The following is a 17,612-nucleotide window of genomic DNA, read 5'->3' as shown; positions in this document are numbered from 1 at the left end:
TTTGTTGAGTCGAGTATTCGTTTAATTAAAGTGGCGTTGTAATGGTTTATTTTGAAAGTGTTTGCATTTCATTTTATTGATTAGGGTGGATACACTACCCTCTGGTCTGCCTCATTTCATATGGCTTAATCCACCTGCTCCCTGTTCAGACCAAAGTAAGCTAAGTTTTTTTTTGAACTCATGTTTTTTTATTGCATTCGTAATTTAGTTTATAGGTTTATTTAGCTGTTTTTTGTGGGAATATGTGTCTGAACTAGGGCTGTCAAACGATTAAAATTTTTAATCGAGTTAATTACAGCTTAAAAATTATTTAATCGTAATTAATCGGAATTCAAACCATCTATAAAATATACCATATTTTTCTGTAAATTATTGTTGGAATGGAAAGGTAAGACACAAGACGGATATATACATTCAACATACGGTACATAAGTACTGTATTTGTTTATTATAACAATAAATCAACAAGATGGAATTAACATTATTAACATTCTGTTAGAGTGATCCATGGATAGAAAGACTTGTATTTCTTAAAAGATAAATGTTAGTACAAGTTATAGAAATTTTATATTAAAACGCCTCTTAATGTTTTCGTTTTATTGAATTTTTTAAAAATTTCAATCAATAAATAAACTAGAAGCTCGCCATTGTTGATGTCAATAATTACACCATGCTCACTCATGGTGTAACACATAAAATCAGTTGGACCCAAGCGCCAGCAGAGGGCGCCAAACACCAAAAAACAAGTAACAAGAGAACATTAAAATGTACTGTCATTTTAATCTGTTTGAGCGGGGCATGTGCGTTAACTGCGTCAAATATCTTAACGTGATTAATTTAAAAAATTAATTACCGCCTGTTAACACGATCATTTTGACAGCCCTAGTCTGAACCATTTGTTAGAAGCATTGTAAAAAAAAAAAACGTAAGCATTTAAGCTAGCAGACTTTTGCTATGTAAGTTAGCGAATTGTTCTTTTGTTCTACATTAATCCTTATTTATTTATTTTTTAATACCGTTCGTGGCTCAGCTCAGGTATTTTAATTTTTCGTGTTCCTTATCCGATTACTCAATTATTTGAACTAACTAGTTCATCGATTAATCGACTACTAAAATAATCGATAGCTGCAGCCCTAGTCAAGTGAATCTTTCTTTGTTTCTTTCTGTCTTTTTCTCTCCCTCGCGCTTTCTTTTTTTCTGATACTCTCTTGTAAGAACAGCAAAACGGCTATGTTTGTCAGGATAGTTTACTCACTTTTCTGTTGTTGTCTAAACACGCAGAAAATATGTTAAATAAAAATGGACAAACATTAGCTCAACTTGACTGTTAGACTATGCAAAACATTTAGCACACAACTGCGAGACACACATTGTAAGGTTTGCTTGGCAAATTGAACATATTGTGTCCGGTCCACTGAGCAGACATGAAGTGCAGACATGAAAACCATTGATGTCCAGCTCCTAGCTGCAGGCATACAGCCATGGTCACACAGCCCAATGTCACAACAGTGATGAACAACTGGTTATTAAAAGAGTTTAATCCGAAAGGCATTTTACACAGATGAAGATTTATTTTTTTATGTTTTTTAAATCTGCTTTTTGTTTAATGGTCACTGTGTGTGTTATTGGTCCACTGTAATCATGCCGCTATAAGGATGAAGACCTCTCACTCTTTAATTGACAGCAACAGGTTCAACTTTTCACTCTGCTCCTCCCTCATTCCAAAAAACACACACACATACACGGCCCTACCAGCTGAGTTCAAGTACGCATTCACTGTATGAATGCGCATGTCTGACAGCTGATGGTATTGGTACAGGGATGAAGATTGTTTCTTAAACTTTTTTTTGTTTCAATTTCAATTCTTCTGATGTTTGTAGGTTTCAGAAGCATGTCCACACATACAGAATTCTACCGGATGAAGAAGGATTTTTGGCTGTGCAGGTACAGTGAAGTCACAAACAATTGCAGTGCATACACTCATAGTCCTCTTAGGGTTTAGTATTGTTGACTTAGAAAAAAAGTGTATTTGCTTCAGTAGCAGCTGGTAGGCAGAGATGCTTTGGTTGGCTTTGAGCTCTCACATTGACACGCGCGCACACACACCCATGCACGTACACACACTGTGCCAACAGCAGTCTCTTTGTGTCTTGCTCAACAGCTGTGCAGTCCACACCACTGCCACATGCCGCACACATGCCGCACAAGCCACCAAGGCGCTCTCCTACATCGCAGACACCCTTCGCTACTCTACCAATGACATAGAACTCTCACTTTGTTTTTTGTTTGTTTGTTTGTTTTTTTATCTGCTTTGGCTTGGCTTGCTGGAATGTATGCGCAATATGCCAAAACACCTCCTCCTGATCTCAACTATATTTAGACTCCAGGATATATTTGTTTACACAGCATGACTTATTTTGGCCCCTAGACTATGACTGGACTATTTTTTTTTTTTTTACAAAGTTTGTTCCTTGTCTACGGTATAAAAATAATGTTTCTTCTTTTTTTGTCTTTTGGCATATCCGTTTGTCTTCCTCCCAGACATCACAGGGCGTCCAGCCCAAGAGGTTTAAAACATTACCAGAGCTTGTGTCGTTGTACCTGCAGCCCAGTCAGGGTCTGGTGACTACTCTTCTTTATGCTGTTGACCGAGAGGAAACCGCCATCCCTGATGACCGCGACTATTCAGGTACATCTCCAAATAGAAGTACAGGGGTGGCCTGTCTTGTCATATGCTTCAACATCTGCTCCATGATTTGTAGATGGCGAGGATGAAAAACCACCTCTCCCACCTCGCTCAGCCTCCACATCCACTCCTCCTGTTTCAGACATACCCTCGGACAGGTACAAAGTGCATCAGTTATATTCATAATTTTGAGATTCAAATCACAAGCAAGCAACTCTTAGTCTTGAGTTATGTATCAGGTAGTCCCCGGGTTACGACATACTCGATTTTCAACTTTACGACTCAGGAGTCTCGTCCGCCATTTTTTTTTTTTTTTTTAGTCGCGTAAACAGTACCTTATTGTACCTTACATATTATTTTTTACTTTATTAATAAGATGTGTTCTGTCCTCAATAAACGTGAAGTTGTTTAGCTTTATAGACAGCAAACAGGGCAATTGTGCATTTTGAAGCATTTGACTTCCTTCACCTTTGACCTTTTGTAAAGCTGTAACACCCATATGTACACTTATGTACACGCATTTTAACAATAAAACACTTGACTCAAAACAATAGGTGTTCAAACGTCCATCTAGTCTGATCAATATGTAAATTTAGTAGATTAGCTTAGTAAAAGTCTGCTATTTTAAATGGTACGAATTCTAACGTATTTACAATTCTCATAGCAAATTGCTCACACATAACTCCACAAACTGTAGCTTTGAATTTAATTACAAATGCATACACAAACATATATTAGCTGAAACAACTTACAGCCTTATGTGGTCCAAACCAGAACGCACCTGTCCTTTATCCATGTCAGACGAGTCTGCTCGTCAGTCATACAGTCCAGCCAGACCCAATGCTGCCACCAGATAGCAGTGTATCCATCTTTAAACCAAATACAATACTTTTGGCCTTTTTCGATAGCTTTTTGGAGGGGTATTTAACGGGTTAATTCCAATTTACGCGGAAATTCTGGTACTTCGCCAGTGTAGCAACAGAACTCGTTCTTTACTTTGACTACCTGCACAAAGTCTTCCTAAACAGAGCTATTAAAGTGGTCTGCTGAAAATTCCTCGAGTTATAATATTGCAATATATATCACAAACCCCCAAAAAGATGCAATGTCATTTTTTTCCAATATCGTGCAGCCTTAATCTATAACTCATCTAAATGTATAGTACATACAGCTGTGTATTCTGTCCGAACCCGCACTTTCACTTGCCATTAAATCCTGCGTGTGCATTCCTTGATCCACTGATATTCATGATAGCAAAGAGAAGACGAATTTAGTTGAGAACCACATTGTTAGATACTTGCTAGTACAAACTAAATACCGCAGAAACAAAGTACAAGGCAAACTGGGGGGAAAACCTTTGCACACATGAGGGGAAACTGTAAACCGTAGTAAAATAATGTAAGTACAGTAATCCCTCACTACTTCGCGCTTCAAACTTCGCGCCCTCAGTCCATCGCGGATTTTTTTTTTTTTCCAATTAAAAAAAGTGTCACTCTCGCTCTCTTCTTCCCTCTCCCTGCTCTTTTTTGTCAGGCAGGCAGTACACATGCACTAGAGTTGCTTATCAAAGTAAAGTCACGAACGTCAAAAGTGCTGCATGCGTCAATCATCGTTTAACTTGTTAAACAGTTGCTGTGGCAACTCATTTTGTGTAAGTGAGCAGCTCGAGCAAATTTGAGTAGACTCACTCAATGAAGCATTAAAAAAATAAAGCCAGGTATTTTTTACTACTTTAATTTTGTTTAAAAATAATTCGGTGGGACAGTAACATGTTTAAAACATAATTATTACATTTGAAGTGCTTAAAAAACATTTATTTAAAAATATATGTACATATATTTTTTTTAATTATACTTTGGGGGGAAAAAAGTTTTAAAAATATGTCTGATATGTATCTCTTTCGAATGCTAAATCTGAATAAATACATTCAAATTCAGGGGGGGTGCGCTTCACGTTTTTTTACTTATCGTGGCGGGTTCTAGTCCCCATTAACCGCGAAAAACAAGGGATCACTATAGTAGACTGGCCTGTAAGCAGTCTAGAATTTTTTTTTTGTTGAAAATTTATGCCATTTTGGAGAAGCACTGCCCTATGGTGACCAAACATTTGCATGATGACACAGTATTAAACACATAAAATCTATACTCTTTTCATTTTTTCTTTTTTAGCACTATTTTAGCCTGGCAGGGAGGCAAGAAAAGCCTGCAGGTCCCACCAGGTTTAAAAAGCACTGGGGAAAACCCAGATTCAATTAATTTGTGGCTGGCTAGACCCCTTTCTTCACTATTTTGCTAATAGATTAATTAATGCACAGATGTATTAACTACAAAGAAAAATGGAAGATGCAGCAAAAAAAGAGACAACCTACAGTACACTTTGCCTCCCATTTTCATTTCATGTTCTTGTACTCAACCAACCAGCAGTCTTTTTTTATACTGTATATAACAATAATAAGAGTTGTCCTTCACACATATTTTTGCACCCGAGTTTGAGTCAACGGATTTTTTAGGATCTGCCGATACCGAGTACCGATTCCATACCTCCTCGATGTATTAATTAGGAAAAAAGCACATTTAAAGTAAAATACTCTTATTTTTCTGCTTCTCTACTCCATACTTCAGACATTATTGCTCTTGCATGATGCTATCTTACCGCTAGCATCCTGTTAAAGCTAGCATAACATTCTACTGGCAGTGTTTATTTTTGCTTTCGTTTCGCGTCGCTATCCTATTATTATTATTCATTATTATTAATTAAAAAAAAAGATAAAGACATGTATACATTTTTAACTCCTGTTGTTTCACCCAATTCCAAACCTCTGAGAATGTGATTGAACCCGACATCCCTAATAATAATAATAACAATAATAATAATAATAATACAGTACTGTGTATCTTCAGCATGTCTAGATCCTGGGCCTTTAAGAACCATGTTTTAACTTGGCAATATCTGAATAATCATGACTTCATATACCAATCGTTTTACAGCCTTGTTAGTTCCAATTTGACTTTTCTTTTTTTTTTTTTTTTTTTTAGTGCCCCAACAGCGAATGGTCTTAGTACTATCTCTCATGAATATCTGAAGGGCAGCTATGCTTTAGACCTTGAAGCTGTCAAACAGGGAGCCTGCTCGCTGCCCCACCTCAACAAGACACTTGTGGCCTCTTGCAAGCGTCTCAATGGGTGAGGGGAAGATCGAGTCACACATTGAGAATTTGATCATACTGCACATCTTCAGTAATTTCTTTTCCGGAGACATTTTTGATGATAAAAATGAACTAAGACTTAAGGAAATGCTTTTATATTTTATGCTGTTGCAAAATGTACTGTATATGCCTCAGCATAGCTGATGTGTGAAACTCCCCTTTGCCTTTCATGAAAAGGGAAGTGGATAAGGTCCTGTCTGGCCTCGAGATCCTGTCAAAAGTCTTCGATCAGCAGAGTGCCTTCATGGTCTCTAAGATGATCCAACAGGTACAGGACTTCATCTGTACTATATGTCTAAATGTATTCATCAACCCATCCATCCATTAAAAAAGAAAAAAATAAATAAATGATTGATCACAGATTTGCGTCTAGCATGACATTTCGAATGAAAATTGTAATATGAAAGTATCACTGGCTTAAACATTTGAGGTGGTTTCTTCAAACATGTTCATTGTGATAACTTTCCAACTCTAAGAACCTGTATATGCATAATTCTCCACAGTACAGAGGGTGTCATGCGATCCTTTTTACCCTCGGGACAATAGGATATACTTAGTCACACAGCAGTCATACTGTTATTAAAAGAAATTAGCCCAAAAGAAATACTGTACTTACTGTTACACATTGTGTTTGTCTTTTAAACTACACTACATACTGTATTTACAGTGGTATGAAAAAGTATCTGAACCTTTTGGAATTTCTCACATTTCTGCATAAAATCACCATCAAATTTGATCTGATCTTTGTCAGAATCACACAGATGAAAAAACTGTGTCTGCTTTAACTAAAACCACCCAAACATTTATAGGTTTTCATATTTTAATGAGAATAGCATGCATACAATGACAGAAGGTGCCTAATGAGACTTCACGGAGGAAGCCACTGCTGTCTAAACAACATTGTTGCTGTGTATTGTTCGCAAAAAGGCACTTGGACACGCCACAGAAGTTTTGGCAAAATATTTTGTGGACTGATGAAACCAAAGTTGAATTGTTTGGGAGTAACACACAACATCATATGTGGAGGAAAAATGGATCAGCTCACCAACATCAACACCTCATCCCCACGGTGAAGGATGGTGGAGGGAGCATCATGATTTGGGGCTGTTTTGCTGCCTCATGACCTAGATTAATGGAAAAATGAATTCAAAAGTTTATCAGGATGGTTTGCAGGAAAGCCAGAGGGCCAACCGTCAGACAGCTGAAGCTAAAAAGAGGATTGATGCTGCAACAAGACAAGAACAAAATACATGTTCTGGAGTTGCCAAGTAGAAGTCCAGACTTGAACCCCATTGAGATGCTGTGGCATGACCTAAAGAGAGCGATTCATGGCAGACATCTTAGGAATCTGACTAAACTACAGCAGTTTTGTAGGGAAGAATGGGGCTAGATTAGTCCTGATCAATGTGCCAAACTGATCTGCAGCAACAGGAAGCATCTGGTTTAAGTTATTACTGCCAAAGGGGGGGGGGGGGCACAAAATATTATATGTTATTTTCCCCCTTCTGTCATAGTTTACATACTATCCTCATGAAATATGAAAACCTATAAATGTTTGGGTGGTTTTAGTTAAAGCAGACACTGTTTTTTCATCTGTGTGATTTTGACAAAGATCAGATCACATCTGATGGTGCTTTTATGCAGAAGTGTGAGAAATTCTAAAATGTTCAGATACTTTTTCCATACCACTGCTTCATTATTTTGGGCTGCATTAAAAAACGTGGTTCAGCATCCTGTATATCAATCATGATTGTTTTTCTTGTAGTCTGTGAATCAAGGTGGAGATCAGGAGTTGGAGAACCTTGTGACCAAGCTCGCCATTCTTAAAGACCTGCTTTCATCCATAGAGAAGAAGGTAAACACTGCATGGATTTAGTGTATAACAGATTGGTCTCTAACCCTTTCACACACTTCTCACCAATCTCACAACACGTGTCTTTATTTTATATAATTAACACAGTTTCTTTTGGATTAACTAGAGGATATAATGATGACTTAAAATTCTTGTCATAACAAATTGTCTTGCCGGGGGCCCTAAACACATATTTTTTTGAATTAGAGATGGCTCTGGGAATTGACATTTTGATTTGCAAAGGGTGAAAAACAAAAGTGTAGTGGCTTCATATTTCTGGCTGTAGATAATGGCAATTGTTCATGCTTGCTGTCTCAAAACCAGCAAACAATCTAATTAAAGAAGAAACTGCCAATTACTTTCATAGGTTTAAGTATGAGAAACCATTTGAGTGTTAATATGATGACTTTTATTGCTGAGCGATTACTTAAATGGATTTTTGGTTGTTTTTGTGATGGAACCACTGTCATTGCCTTTACTGGGGCCAAATAGTTTATGTTGACCTTTATATGGAACAGACTCTCTAACAGTGGCGGAAACCTTCAGAATGTAATCAGACAAACTGTACGTCTCAACCCAAGTGATGCTCCACCTTCTTGGCTGCTGTTAGGTCACATCCAGGAAATGGCTAACTGTTTCCTTGTTGACACCAACATTGTATGTCAGAACAATGCAAAGCATGTGTGTGTGCACTGGCTTTTATCTTTTTATTTCTCATAGGAACAAAGTCACCAATTTCATGCCGATACGATAGGGATTCTCTCAACAATCATACAATACTTGCCAATGTGACGAAGTCCTCTACGATGCGACTTCAATTGAAAGGGCCTTACATACAGTATCTAAAATATGAAGATGATGATCGATGTTTTGATCGATTTGATTGGATCGTTGCTTAACCAGTTAATCCAGATCGATGTATGTTACACTTGTTGCATTTGTCTATAATGCTTCCACAGGCTCTGAAAGCTCTTCAGGACATGAGCTTGTCCACCTTGTGCTCCCCTCCGCCTCTCTCCATGCGTCACAGCAAAACTATCCCTGTGCAGCCATTCGAGGTACTTATCTCTTCTAAAAAACCACATGGGAAAGTTTTTCTTAACGTCACTGTTTTAGCACTCATGTACATTTGAGACAGTAACCCCTGAAGAGGACTGATTTTATGACATGTTGCAGACTTGACTTGACACTCTGATCAGACTGTGAAGTCATGGATTGCTCATCACCCAGTAGGAACTGTTTCCCAGACTAGTCATGTGAGAGAGAAAGAGCCAAGGGATTTTTGTAATGTCTTCCTGTTGTATTGTCTGTGGTTTTGACACACTGAATGCTATTCAGTCCGTTAGTTCTCACTTTACCCCCAAAACTAGACATACTAAAAATGTGTTAAAAAATAATATCCTATGTTTACCAACATCATAATTAATTTGAAGTGTTATGTTATAGAAGAGAGATTAACACTATACAGGAATGTCTTTTGAAAACGGTGATGAAATAAAAGGCGATGTATCTTTTGAAATATTTATCTTAGCCAATTTTGCATTTGCTGTAGTGCACCTTTTACAGCAGCTTCCTGTTTGCACAACAATAGAGACATTTTGGTCACAGTAGGTACATGTAGCATCTGATTCACTCTTTAGGTTAAAAAAAAAAAAAACATTCATTCAAAATTTTACATCACATTGAATACATGTGTTTGAAAATTATTCAAACAAAAAAAAATTCAAGGTACATGTGAGTACCTTTACCTTGGAAATAAGAGAATTTGCTAAGCTTTCATCTGAAACTCCAAACCACAGTTCAATGTGGATTTCACAGACATTTTATGTTTTTCTTTCATTTTATTCTAATATGGGATTTTTTTATGTTCAATATAGTTTATTCTTTGTTATTCCTAAGAAAGCTGCAGTTAGGGATGGGAATTGATAGGATTTTTACGATTCCGATTCCATTATCGATATTGCTTAACGATTCGATTCTTTATCGATTCCCTTGTCGATTCTAATTTGGGGGAAAAGAACAACAAACATTTTGATTGCATCGAGTTTGTTTAATCAGAACTCACAACCTTACAAACTCACAACGAAATCAAAAGAGGCCCAAAGCCTCAATGTTAACTGTGGCAATAAGTGGCAAATACACAAGAATGTGTAACATTTTACTGAAACATTTATCTAATAGAAATAAAAAATATTGGTATATATTGGCAGATAGGTTGTTGTTCTGCCTTTGGCAATATGTGTTAAAGCAGGGATCCCCAAACTTTTTCCTGTGAGGGCCACATAACTTTTCCCTTCTCTGATGAGGGGCCGGGGTCAGTTTGTAACAGAAAAAGTGTGACGATTGCAGAAGTGCATAAATGTAAAAAATTATTGTTTTTCAGAAAGCCACAATCAAATAACCCTTTCTGGATTCTTCACGGAATGAAAGTAAATAAAATAAAAATAATAATATAATAATAATTAGGAGTGGGAACCTCAGGGCACCTCACGATACGATACGATTCGCGATACAAGGCTCACGATAACGATTATATCACGATACAGCGATTATCGATATCAGTCAGAAATTGGATACATGACATTCTACGATACAACTGTTGAAACGGAAAAAAAAAAAAAAGATATTTGAAAATAGAAAAAATACTGTTTAAGTCATTTATTAAACAGTGACACCTTTTCTGTGCAACATTGCTGTAAAATATGAATCTACTGCAAATTATGCCCCTGCACATATAGAGGAAACCAACCACGACCACTGATATCGCTTGGAGAGATCATGATGAATGGCACCCTTAATTTCTTTAAAGTTTTAAATCTTTAAATAAATAAATAAATAAAAAGTGCCGTAGGTGTCAGCAGTTGAGCTTGGAGTGGGGTAATGATAAAATTGGTGGGTCTTTTCTTCGTATATGAACTTTGTTGCTTGGTTTGAGCACTTCCGCTATCTGCTTCAGCATTTAAGATGTCAGACTTGCTCAGTCACAGTCTTCCTCACCTTAAAAACAACAAAATAAAACAAAAAATATTAGCTACTTCTTAGCGTTTGAGTTGAAATCCTGATTTTTTTTTTTTTTTTGTGTTGGAAGTATTGAATTTAAAAAAAATATGAATTGAATGTATAGAAATTAAAAATTCATTAATTACCTATTTTTAATATGTAGGCTACATCAATAATTACCTATTTTTAATATGTAGGCTACATTAACTATCATGCACATCACTTTATATATCTTGGAACCTATTCAAACCATTTTTGATAGCTTATTGTATCAAAATGACAGTAATAACAGTTTGTGTAGTAAACTAGATGGAAATTGGTTCTCAAATAAATCGGTAAATTCACGTGGGCTTGTTCGATATTCATTTTCATCCAGTTTAGGGTCCTGGTTTATTTTATATCATTCAACACCAAATGTCATCAAAACAATACATGTAAATTAAAAAGTCAATTACATTGCAAAACGTTCTTACCTCAAGTGATGAAAGCGAAGCTCACAAACTCCAGTGTCCACTACGTCACCAGCTCCCAGTGAAACTTATTTTTCTTAGACAATTCTTGCATACAGCAAAGTCCTTGTTCACCTTACTTCCTTTCTTGTTGGTGTAAAATCTAAAGTGTGTCCCCATGTGTGATTTGTGGCAATATTTTTCTCATTTTTTCCTCCACCGTTCTCACGGAGCTTTTTTATTTTTTCAACCCACTTGGAGCTGCTTCTCTTCTTCTCTAGACAACTTGTGCGCACTTTACCCTCACCGCCACTCCCGAGCGCCCCTAGTGGACCGCCAAGGAATTGCTCAACAAACATTGAGCAGTTTACAGCATCCATACTCCATTGTATGGCCAGTATGTTAAATAAAAGTATCGATTCTTGGCGGGAGCATATCGATAACCCATCGGGTTGCAAAATATCGCGATATATCGCTGTATCGAGATATTGTCACACTCTTAATAATAATAATTAATAATAAAAACACTATTAATTAAATAGATAATAACCAAATAACCCTCTCTGAATTCTTCAAGGAAAAAGGCCAGGAAATAAATAACACGATTGAGAAAAAAAAAAAAATTCAAAATGGCCGGACCAAATGTGGAGGCGGGCCGTATTTGGGCCGCGGGCCGCAGTTTAGGCACCCGAAGAAATGCCGCATCCAAGCGAGTGAGCGAGCGAAGTGAGAGAGGGAAACACTTCTACGAGCCTACGTTCTTTGTTAACGTTAATATCTACAGAGGCAACGCCTGTATGTATCATCTTTTGTGTTGTTGTTGTTGTGCTTACACTCGCGATCGGACACTTAAATCCAGTTGTATAGTGGTTTGAACGATGTGCTAATGCTAGCGAACGAATGCTAACCATACTGTTATTAGCAGCTAATCATCGCTGATTTACGTTGATGCAAACCTGTTTGTTATTGGGGACGAAATTGATTTGTTTCATTTCTATTCTTAGTTTCACTCTTCAAGTGATGGTTGAATAAAGTCAGCAAATTATACCAACGTCTTCTACATCGTCATTTGGGAGTTTAGCTAGCTGTATAGCCAGAACTGAGCCTTAGCCTCTCTGTGAGGACAGCGCAGTCGTATTCCCTCCCGATGCAGTTATCTCCACCTTGCAATGACTGCAAGTCACTTTGTTGTAATTTTTCCTCGTGAAGTGAAGACACACTTTCGAGCGTTTGAACCTACGTGCTGTCATTGTTATGTTTATGGCTGCAATGCTCGTGCTTACCCGTTGTAACCTTTCATTTTCACACTCTTTCCTGGTGAAGTGTAGTCAAACTTTGGAGCGAGTGGTTCTTGGCGCCATGCTAGTTTGATGCGTCTGGACAATAAGACACGTCACGACGCAATACGCGTCTTTAGGAATCGTTAAAGGGATCGTTAAGGCTTTTTCATTGTGATGTCGAGGCCTCGAAACACTCGGAACCGGTTCCGAATTGGAATCTGATTTCGATTCCCATCCCTAGCTGCAGTATTTCATTACTTTTGGTCACCCTGGTTGTGGAATTTCCTTCTTAAACTTTTGAACGTTTGTATTTACTGGAATTTTAGGACTATAGGCTGCTACAGCCATAGCCCCCCACACACACACACTTTGAACCCTGGCGTTTATTGTCCAGGGTGGCATACACCGTATTTTCTGCACTACAAGGCGCATCGGAGTACAAGGCGCACCTTAAATGAATGGCCAATTTAAGAACTGTTTTCAAATATAGGGCGCACTGGGTTGTAAGGCGCAGTCGTAGTGGTGTTGGTGTTTGGTGTTGCGTTATGCATTCACTAGATGGAGTGTCGCTAAAGAGAGTGTCATGCCACGATTAACTAATAATGATCCATATATAAGGCGTATCGGATTATAAGACGCACTGACGGCCTTTGTGAAAATTAATGGCACTGTATTTGTTTTAGTTTCAATATCCCATAATTAAGATATCTGCGTCTTATAGTGCAGCTTATTGAATATATGAACAAATGGTGTTATCTTGTCAAATTTTGTGGGTGCAGTTTATAGTCAGGTGCGCCCTATAATCCAAAAATTACAGTAGTTCTTTTGCAATCATTACAGGTCAAACTTGATGTCTACCTGGCCGAGCTGACCAAGATAGGGAAGAGTCAGAAATACACTCTGTCTGTGGATGTGGAGGGAGGTAGACTGGTAGTAATGAAGAAGGTGAAGGACAGCCAGGAAGACTGGACAACTTTTACACATGACAAAAGTAAGTAGCACAAACATTAATTTACTATCTGAAGATTTTCTCTTTGTATACATTTCTCTCTTTGCCTTCTCACATCCGCTCTTCATTTCCTCCCCTCCCATCACTCTGTCTGTTGACCTCTCAGTCCGTCAGCTGATCAAGTCTCAGCGGGTGCAGAATAAACTCGGCATTGTTTTTGAAAAGGAAAAAGACAAGAGCCAAAGAAAAGACTTCATATTTGCTAGTGCCAAGGTCTTTACATTCACACTTATGAACACAATGCCAAGACGAAACACGATATATTATCTACATATCTATAAATAATCGATACAAATAACACGGGTGAACCCTTCTTACAGAATTTTAAATGTTGATATGTCCACTACGCCAGGCACAGTATATTTTATTCTGGTGCAGACATGATCATTTGCTTAAAATGTTACATTTCTAAGGTGGGTTTTTAATCATCTTGAGTGTGTATGTTTGTATTTTTTGTACTTGATGTGCATTAGAAGCGGGAGGCCTTTTGCCAGTTGCTGCAGCTGATGAAAAACAAACATTCCAACCAGGATGAGCCTGACATGATATCTGTCTTTATCGGCACATGGAACATGGGTAAGGCATTTTTTTCAAGGATTGTATTTATAATCTTTCAAATTGGCACACTTCCTTACAATTAAAAATAACTATAATTTGTATTTTTCACAAATTGCATCTGGTATAAATTACTTCTAATAATCTGAGCCCTCACTGTGCATGAAATATTTCATTGCTAATCCGTGATTTTTTTTTTTTTTTTGTAGGCTCTGTTCCTGCTCCCAAATCCGTGGCCTCTTGGGTGTTGTGCCGAGGCCTCGGAAAGACTCTGGAGGAGATGACCGTCACAATCCCACATGACCTGTATGCATTTGGCACGCAAGAAAATTCTGTGTGTGATCGGGAGTGGGTGGAGTCTTTACGAGCCATGTTGAAAGAACAAACAGAACTAGATTATAAACCGGTGAGGAAAGCTTGTTGTCACCATTAATCTGTTTTCTACAGGGCTGTTAGATAGTCAAGCACAGGGCACAAGCAACCTTTCACGCTTCACATTCACACATATGGATGACCCCGCAGTTAGTCGAACAAGCATGTTTTTGGAATGTGGGAGGAAGCACCTGGAAAGAGACAGAACACGGAAACAACACAACAAGGCTCAAAATAAGATTAAAATCTGGAATCTTTTGACTCTAAGGCACTGAACATTAGTGATGGGACCCAAATGAGCCGAGGCTACGAGATTACGAGATTTGCCTCAAGTAATAGGACGGGTGTTTCTACAAAATGTGAAGGTGTGCATTATTTGGGCAAAACCCGGAAACGATGTCGTGTGAAGCTGCGCTGGCCGGCTGGAATACATATCAGCTTCAGAAAGTGGTTTGATGGTTTAGCGCTCATTATAAAGGCAGTACAGACAACAGTACAGGCTGTAAAACACCATGGCAATCGTCGGTCATCTCACATTTTGTGGATTTCGGGCTGTAAAAGAATATTACAATATCTAAATCTAGTGTAATACTTTAAGACAAAAAAGGGAACTGTTTAAACTAAAAACTGTAGGAAATCTATTATTTCTAAATAAAAAATGAATAATAAATTATCCTTATAGAACTTGTTGCATTTTGTTCATATAGTAACACAAACACATTCATATCATTTTCTTAAACACATACTGTAGCTATAGAATTCTCAACACTGTTGACTTATTGGGTTTCAAAACCACTTGATGGCGCCAAAGAGCAAATGAACCACAATGAAGCTTTGAATAATGTGTAAACCAATTGCCTGCAAAGCTTCATTGCTTATAGTAGCTTTATTTGGCCATCACTACTGAACACGTTCTGCCTTGTGATATAATTTATCTTCTTTTTTAATGACATCCTGGTTAACACGTGCATTATCGCTTTTTTCGTAATTACCTTTTGTTTCACTTGGTTTTAGATAGCAGTGCAGACACTATGGAACATAAAAGTCGCTGTGCTGGTAAAGCCAGAACATGAGAACCGCATCAGCCATGTTGGAATGTCCAGTGTCAAGACAGGAATTGCCAACACACTTGGTAACTTCAATACTCCATCTATTTTCTGTGTTGCTGTCCTTGGTTATAGTGGTAGTGTCCTCCATTTTTGCACTAGTGCCGTGGTGTCAAATATATGCCGTGCGGGCCGGAGGTGGCCCGCCAAGTGGTCCAAACCGGCCCGCTGGGTTGTTCTGCCTGACAGGCACGTCGTAGCTCGTTCATACTCTACATACAAAATCACATGCTTTTATTTTGACATTGACAGTAGATTTGTGATTTGTTGATCGAGTTGTGCACTACTGCATTGGCTAATTTTTGTGTCCGTTATTATGTTTGTTCATTTGCACCGTCAATGGCAACCAATGAGTGACAAGGAAGTGACCCAAAAATACCCCCAAACTGGCAGGAAGTGACACCAAATCAACAGGAAGTAACCTGGAAATGCTCCAAAACCAACAGGATGCTGCCCGGAAATACCCGAAAAATCTAGAGGAAATAAATAAATGTTCAAGGCATTAAAAAATTACGTAAACTTGACTGTTAAAAAAACAACAACTTTTTACATAATGTATTCATCTAAATCTAATTATGATTAGGCTTGTAAGTGTGGGCACAGAGGTGACATCAGAGAGAGGTGACGTTTTTTGAGAAAGATTAAATGATTTGTTCGAATAAAGCCTTTTGAGAGGTTCTTTCTGATGATGCTTTTGTCGCAAATATTGAATAAAAAGGAGGTAAATGATAAGATAATTATTCAGATTCTTATTAAGTATTTAATATTAACAATGATTGCTCACAATAAAATCAACTTGTTGATGATTGATTGCTACGAAGTAAAGTTTAGTGACCGATTGCAATAAAGAGATGTTTTAGTGATTGATTGCCAGAAAATATAGACATGTTTTGTCATGCATGTTTTTCGTTCCACAGGTCAAACTTCAGGAAAAGGTGCAGACATTAAGAAATCAAACTGTCGAATTTTATCCATTGCAAAATGCATATTGCTAAATGAAATGTTTGGACACACCAGTGTTGTCACAGATTACTTAAAAAAGTAATTTAATTACTGATTACACCTCAAAAAAGTATTCTAATTACTTTACCGATTACTTGATTATCAAAGTAACAAAGTAACTTATCAGTTACTTTTTACCAATTTTTCTCCTGTTGCTGCCTCAACATAAAAATGACAACAAAAAATGTCATCGCATGTAATTGAATTTTTCACATAAGGCTTCATCTTTGAGTTAGTGGGGGTTTAATTAGTCGATGGAGTTGATTTCAACCACCATTGACTCGCACTAGCTTAGCCACCCCGGAGCCCTGAAACTAACAAATAACTGACAAACTGCACGGAATTTGTTCAAATCAACTCCAACGACTAAATAAACCCCCGCTAACTCCAAGATAATGTCAAATGGCAAAAATTCTGAACTTCTTCTTTAAAATAAAAACCTAGCTGTTAAAATATTGTCTATAAAAGTTGTAAAGCAATAAAACAAACAACAAAAATTAATGAAATGAACAAGAATCCTCCAACGTATGTCATAATGGGTCAAAATCATTTTTCGAGCAGATCAAGTGACTAGCACCTGAGACACTAGCTTTTGCTTTGCTAAGCCAAAACTACACCTGTGGAGGCAAGATGGGTATTTAGAATTTCTGTCAACCTAAGCTTTCAAATGCAACCAACAACAACTGAGCTTGAACAGTTTTATATATATGTACTGTATATATACAGGATTGGCCAAAAGTTTGGCGACACCTCAAAGGTGGACATTTTGTAGAATATAAAACCTGTTTTCAGTTATTTCACTTTTTTTTTGCCATTCCACGTGTTCGTTCATAGTTTTGATGAATTCAGAGAGGATTTACAATAGTAGGGAAAATATATAAAACGTAAAAATGTTTAGGTGTGTCCAAACTTTTGATTTTTGTTTCAGTCATCAACATGCTTTGCCCCCAGCCCCACAAAAGTAAAACTCCGCCTATGGTTACAAACACTGACAATAAAATGTGCATAAAGGCTGGTTAAAAACTGTAGAAGTGCTGGCTATCTTGTTACCTGTAGGCTTTGTTTCGAGTTTTTTCGCGTTGTCCTGTAATTCCAA

At 37.5% G+C, this 17,612-nt stretch overlaps 1 protein-coding gene across 2 annotated transcripts in view; it reads left to right on the top strand.

Moving 5' to 3' along the window:
• The window catches only part of inppl1a (inositol polyphosphate phosphatase-like 1a), a 68,000-nt gene that overhangs the window by 23,154 nt on the left and 27,234 nt on the right, over window positions 1–17,612 (top strand). For both annotated transcript variants that reach the window (XM_057838880.1, XM_057838881.1), the window contains exons 3-14: window positions 1,881–1,944; window positions 2,542–2,689; window positions 2,763–2,844; window positions 5,722–5,868; window positions 6,069–6,159; window positions 7,657–7,746; window positions 8,703–8,801; window positions 13,313–13,463; window positions 13,588–13,694; window positions 13,955–14,057; window positions 14,246–14,442; window positions 15,423–15,540. In XM_057838880.1, coding sequence (XP_057694863.1) covers window positions 1,881–1,944; window positions 2,542–2,689; window positions 2,763–2,844; window positions 5,722–5,868; window positions 6,069–6,159; window positions 7,657–7,746; window positions 8,703–8,801; window positions 13,313–13,463; window positions 13,588–13,694; window positions 13,955–14,057; window positions 14,246–14,442; window positions 15,423–15,540 — 1,397 coding nt within the window. The remainder of the gene's footprint in view (window positions 1–1,880; window positions 1,945–2,541; window positions 2,690–2,762; window positions 2,845–5,721; window positions 5,869–6,068; window positions 6,160–7,656; window positions 7,747–8,702; window positions 8,802–13,312; window positions 13,464–13,587; window positions 13,695–13,954; window positions 14,058–14,245; window positions 14,443–15,422; window positions 15,541–17,612) is intronic.

This window comes from Corythoichthys intestinalis, chromosome 6 (genome assembly GCF_030265065.1).
Source record: "Corythoichthys intestinalis isolate RoL2023-P3 chromosome 6, ASM3026506v1, whole genome shotgun sequence".
NCBI classification, from domain to species: Eukaryota; Metazoa; Chordata; class Actinopteri; order Syngnathiformes; family Syngnathidae; genus Corythoichthys; species Corythoichthys intestinalis.
The sequence above is the reverse complement of the archived record's forward strand: the minus strand, read 5'-3'. Positions and strand labels throughout refer to the sequence as shown.